This window comes from Coenobita brevimanus, chromosome 6 (assembly GCF_032717465.1).
Source record: "Coenobita brevimanus isolate Jiangsu-jjx chromosome 6, ASM3271746v2, whole genome shotgun sequence".
Classification (NCBI taxonomy): Eukaryota; Metazoa; Arthropoda; class Malacostraca; order Decapoda; family Coenobitidae; genus Coenobita; species Coenobita brevimanus.
The window spans coordinates 5,047,406-5,052,091 of NC_136959.1; the positions used below are offsets into that span (position 1 = coordinate 5,047,406).

Sequence of the window (4,686 nt, forward strand, 5' to 3'; positions counted from 1 at the left end):
GAGGCCAACGAGGAAGGCAGCTATAGCGGTAATGGGGAGGAGGGCGAGATCTACAGTAAGTGATGCTGGAGAGAGAGAGAGAGAGAGAGAGAGAGAGAGAGAGAGAGAGAGAGAAACCAGGTATTCCTTGCAGATGGTACAACAATTGCCACAGACTCGTTGGTAAATTTGGGAAGATAGCCTAGTATCTGCGTTTGAAAGTGTTTGTAGGGAGTTGAAGGCGAACGTGAGAAGTAAATTTGTATGATGCAGCAGAGGACGGAGCTAAAAGATAATTATATGGGTGACATTAAATGGGGAAGATTTGGAAGAAGTGTGTGTGTGTGTGTGTGTGTGTGTGTGTGTGTGTGTGTGTGTGTGTGTGTGTGTGTGTGTGTGTGTGTGTTTTAATAGTGGTAGCAACATATGAATCACAGGGACCTGAATAACTCATAGGCTAAGGGAGGGGGCAAACGTATTATGGGCGTTGTGAAGTGTGTGGAAGGAAAAACAACGTATATTCAGGCAAAGATGGGCACTTATGAATGTACATGGCGCCGACAATGCTTTGTATATGTAATTCGTTGGCCTAGAATGCTAGGGAATAAAAAGAAGTGGAAATGGAGTGTCTAAGACCTATATGTAAGTTAAGAGTATTTCCAAACGATGAAGTGGAGAACTATGGGTGATTGAGCCAGAAAGATAGTTTTTCGTCTGTTCGCGTTCGACATGACTGAGGTGTAAGATTAATCCTGTCTTGTTTTCTTAGTGGTTGACACCTGATGAGTTAGTGGATTAAAACTGTCCAAGGACTGAGCCTATAAGGATTTACATTCAAAGAATGGTTGGAGTTTACTGATAACAATTCCACTCAAATGCGATCAAGGCTGGTTACCCACCCCTTCGTTGTCAGGACTGAGGAGCTTAGCCCCTGGCACCTACACTCCTGATGGTGCAAAAAGTGGAGTGGATCAAGGCTGGATGGATGAATTTTGTTCTGTGTATGCATATAGATAATCGACTGCACAACTCTGAGTGGAAACCATCAACTGCTTTGTTTATCTTTTACAAAGAATTTTTTTCTTAATTTCCATTTAACATTTTCCTTCGCTGAGCCTCATATAACACTGATAGTAATCAGTAACTTAACAGCGACCTTTATCAAATACTGGCTACGATGATCACTGTGTATTTAGCTGTTTCTCTTCTTCTTCGTCAGCTTTATTTACCCATCTTTATATGGGGTCGCTGTTCTTGATGAGCCTCTTCCACCTGCCTCTATCGCCTGCCATGTTGGTATCCAGACCCTTCTTTCTCATATCCGCCACTATGCAATCTTTCCACCTTATCTTGGGTCTTCCTCTCCTCCTCCTTCCCTGAACTTCCGTATCCAGTGTTCTCCTCTCGTCACTTTGTCCATGGCTGCTCATGACATGGCCGTACGTCATTCCAACTTTTCCATCCTGCTTGGATTCTTCCAATTATTTGCTTATCTTCACTACTGTCTGCTGATAGGGTGGATTCCAGGTATTTAAATGCATCCTCCCTCTTCAGCTCCACACCATTCAGCCAAATACGTTCACGTCTATCGTGCACCTGCTCTGTACACATCATACTCTGTCTTTGTTCTACTTATTTTCATTCCTCTACTCCCCAGTGCTAATCTCCACTCATCCAGTCTGCGCTCTATCCCTTCTTTTGACTCATTCACCAAAACCACAACATCGGCATACATCATGTCCCACGGTGTCCCCATTCTTACATACTCTGTCAACGCGTCGAATACGATGTTGAAAGGAAGGGCCTCAGCGCAGAGCCCTGATGCAGCCCCACCTCCATTTCAAAACTATCCGTCATGCCTGCTGCGCTCCTCACTCGCGTCTTAACATACCTGTACAATTCCCTTACAAGTCTTACATATTTTTCCGGTACTTTTTTCTCTCTCAGACATCTCCACAACTCCTGTCGCGGTATTCTATCATAGGCCTTCTCTAGATCTATAAATACCATATGTAGTTCTTTCTGTTTTTCTCTATACTTTTCTGCCATTTGTCTCAGTATGAATATTGGGTTCGTTTTTCCTCTTCCCGGCATAAAACCAAACTGACCTCTGGCCACCTCCACCTCCAGCCTCAGTCTCTCATCCAGTATCCTTTCCCAAACCTTCATTGTGTGAGCTAGCAGTTTAAATCCACGATAATTCCCACACTCTTGTACATTTCCTTTCTCCTTGAAGATGGCTACCAACACACTTTCCCTCCACTCATCTGGTATCTCTTCCTGCTCCTCTATCTTGCACATAGACTTCCACAACAAATCCACTCCCGCTTCTCCCAGGGCCCTCCACGCCTCCATCGGGATCTCATCTGGTCCAGTTGCCTTGTTGTTTTTCATTCTTTTAAGTGCTCTCATTCTGCTCTCTCTACACATCTCGTAAGACCTAGGTATGGTATTCCATCATTCTGATGATCCCGTGGGTTCTCCTCATTTAGTAGGCCCTCAAAGTACTCCTTCCAACTCTCTTGTACCTTCATGTCATCGATTAGCATCACACCATTTACATCCTTCATCTGCTTCACATGATTTACATCCTTTGTAGACTTGTTCCTAATCCTTGCTATCCTGTATATTCTCTTCTCTCCTTCAGGTGTTTCCAGCTCCTCATACATATCACGACAAGCCTCAGCCTTAGCCACTGCCACTGCTCTCCGTGCTAACTTCTTTGCGCCTCTATACACTGTCTTGTCCTCCCACGATCTGCTTTGCTCCTACTGCTTCTTTGTTTCCTTTTTCCTTTTTAGTGCATTCTTAACGTCTTCTCTCCACCACCATTCTTCTCTAGGTGTACGTCACTTTCCCGGTGTTTCTCCAAGCACTTCTCTGGCCACTCCTCTCACGGTTTCTGCATTTTCCTTCCACTAGTCTTAAACTCCCTCTATATTTACGTTCACCCTATCTGGTACCTTAGTCTTGAACTCTTGTCTCTTCGCTTCCTCCTTCAGTGCCGTCCATCGAATCCTCTTCTCATACCTCCTCCTTCCTTTTCTTGGTCTTTTTAGCCACACATCCATCACTAGCAGCCGGTGTTGTGGTGCTACGTGATCACCTGGTATAACTTTACAGTCTTTTATCTCTACCAAATTTGATCATCTGTACATAAGGTAGTCTATGTGGGTAGAAATTCCTCCACTCTTATACGTGATGATATGCTCTTCCCTCTTGCAGAAGAAAGTATTAGCAGTTGCCAGGTCAAAGGAAATGTCCAGATCCAGTATCCGTTCACCCTCTGCATTTACACTTCCAAGCCCATGGCCTCCATGTATCCTCTCAATTCCTTCATTATCTGCTCCAACTTGTCCATTCAGATCCGCGCCCAGCACCATTCTCTCCTCCATAGCAATTCTCTCCATCTCACTTTCTAGCTCTCTCCAGAACTCTTCCTTTTCTTCATCTGTTGATCCTGTCTGTGGTGCATATGCATTAACCACATTTATTATACATGCCCCATATATTAACCTTACTGTTATTAACCGATCTCCTCCTCTCACCACTCCAGTCACATATTCTTTCATTTCCTGCGACACCACTATTCCAACTCCATTCTTTCCCTCTGCAGTTGCACTACTATAATAAAGTTTGTATCCATCTCCTAATTCATTCACCTTGTTTTTTTTTTTGTTTTTTTTTTATGTGACCGACTCTGGGCATAGGCTTCACAGCCTGCTTTCAAGGCCCAGTAGTCCTCCTACGTACCGCACACCTCTACATGTCACCACTTCGGCGCTAACACCCACCGTCCATACTGAATACATGCTAGAGCTGTCTCATACAGGACTGGTGTATTGGTATTAGCGGGGGTATTTTTACGACATGTCGGCGGGCCTTCTGGTAGATCAGTAAAGTCTGATCTTTCTGAAATTCAAATCCTTAAACTGTTCCCTGCCTCAGCGGGATTTGAACCCGGGTCCGTCAGGACTGCAGGCCAACTCTCTACCGATTGAGCCACCGCCTCCCCTTCCACCTGGTCTCCTGCACACACAGTATACTCACCCTTCTCATCTTCTTCAGCTCCACCACCTCTTTTGCTCGACCTGTCAAGGTCCCAACATTCAGTGTTGCTACCCTAACGGCAACAAGAGCTCGCGTCTTTAGCCGCGCTCGCTCATGGCGCGGTAGCCCTTGCACATTCGCAGAAGTCGGGCGATGCCTCTGTGCGTCGCTTATAACTGGGTACGCCCTGACATGATCCACTGTTCCTCGGTTGTGGCTCATCATGGTTTTGGTTTTATTTTACTGGCCCACAGCCCTTTCTGACGCCAACCCTCCCCATTTATCCGGGCTTGGGACCGGCATAGAGTTGTGCTGGCTTGCACCCCCTGTGGCTGGGTTTGTGTATTTAGCTGTTTATCATTAAGAAATACTGAACCCTTTAGACCAGTCACTGAAGATAATTATCTTTATGAGGAATACTGGCTTATTACAACATCAGAGGTCTTTGCTAGCATGTCATACATCACCAAGAACTCATTAGTCTGTTAACAGTATTATGAGAAGAGTCAGTGCGATTTTTCCTGGATCACTGGACTCCACACAGGATGGACAGATATGTCTGTGTCCTTTATAACATTTACTAGCAAGGGTACCCGGCATTGCCGGGCTAAAAAGGCGAACACTCACATCTTTCTACTACAAAAAGACCATGGACCT

General features: G+C 45.1%; 1 protein-coding gene across 1 annotated transcript; it reads right to left on the minus strand.

Annotated features, from left to right (window-relative positions):
• Positions 1-3,125: 3,125 nt before the first annotated feature.
• On the minus strand, positions 3,126-4,251 carry LOC145399614 (uncharacterized). The gene is made up of 2 exons (XM_080272159.1): positions 4,030-4,251; positions 3,126-3,443 (listed from the first exon to the last, which is right to left on the minus strand). Exons 1-2 carry the CDS (start codon positions 4,249-4,251, stop codon positions 3,126-3,128), a joined length of 540 nt encoding a protein of 179 aa, XP_080128285.1.
• Positions 4,252-4,686: the final 435 nt, after the last annotated feature.

What these genes read in the sequence shown, in the direction of transcription:
- LOC145399614 (XM_080272159.1), bottom strand. Translation starts at nt 4,251, where the DNA reads ATGAGCCACAACCGAGGAACAGTGGATCATGTCAGGGCGTACCCAGTT. An exon ending in AGCTGAAGAAGATGAGAAGG is followed by an intron (nt 3,444 to 4,029) that starts GTGAGTATACTG and finishes TATGCACCACAG; the next exon opens with ACAGGATCAACAGATGAAGA.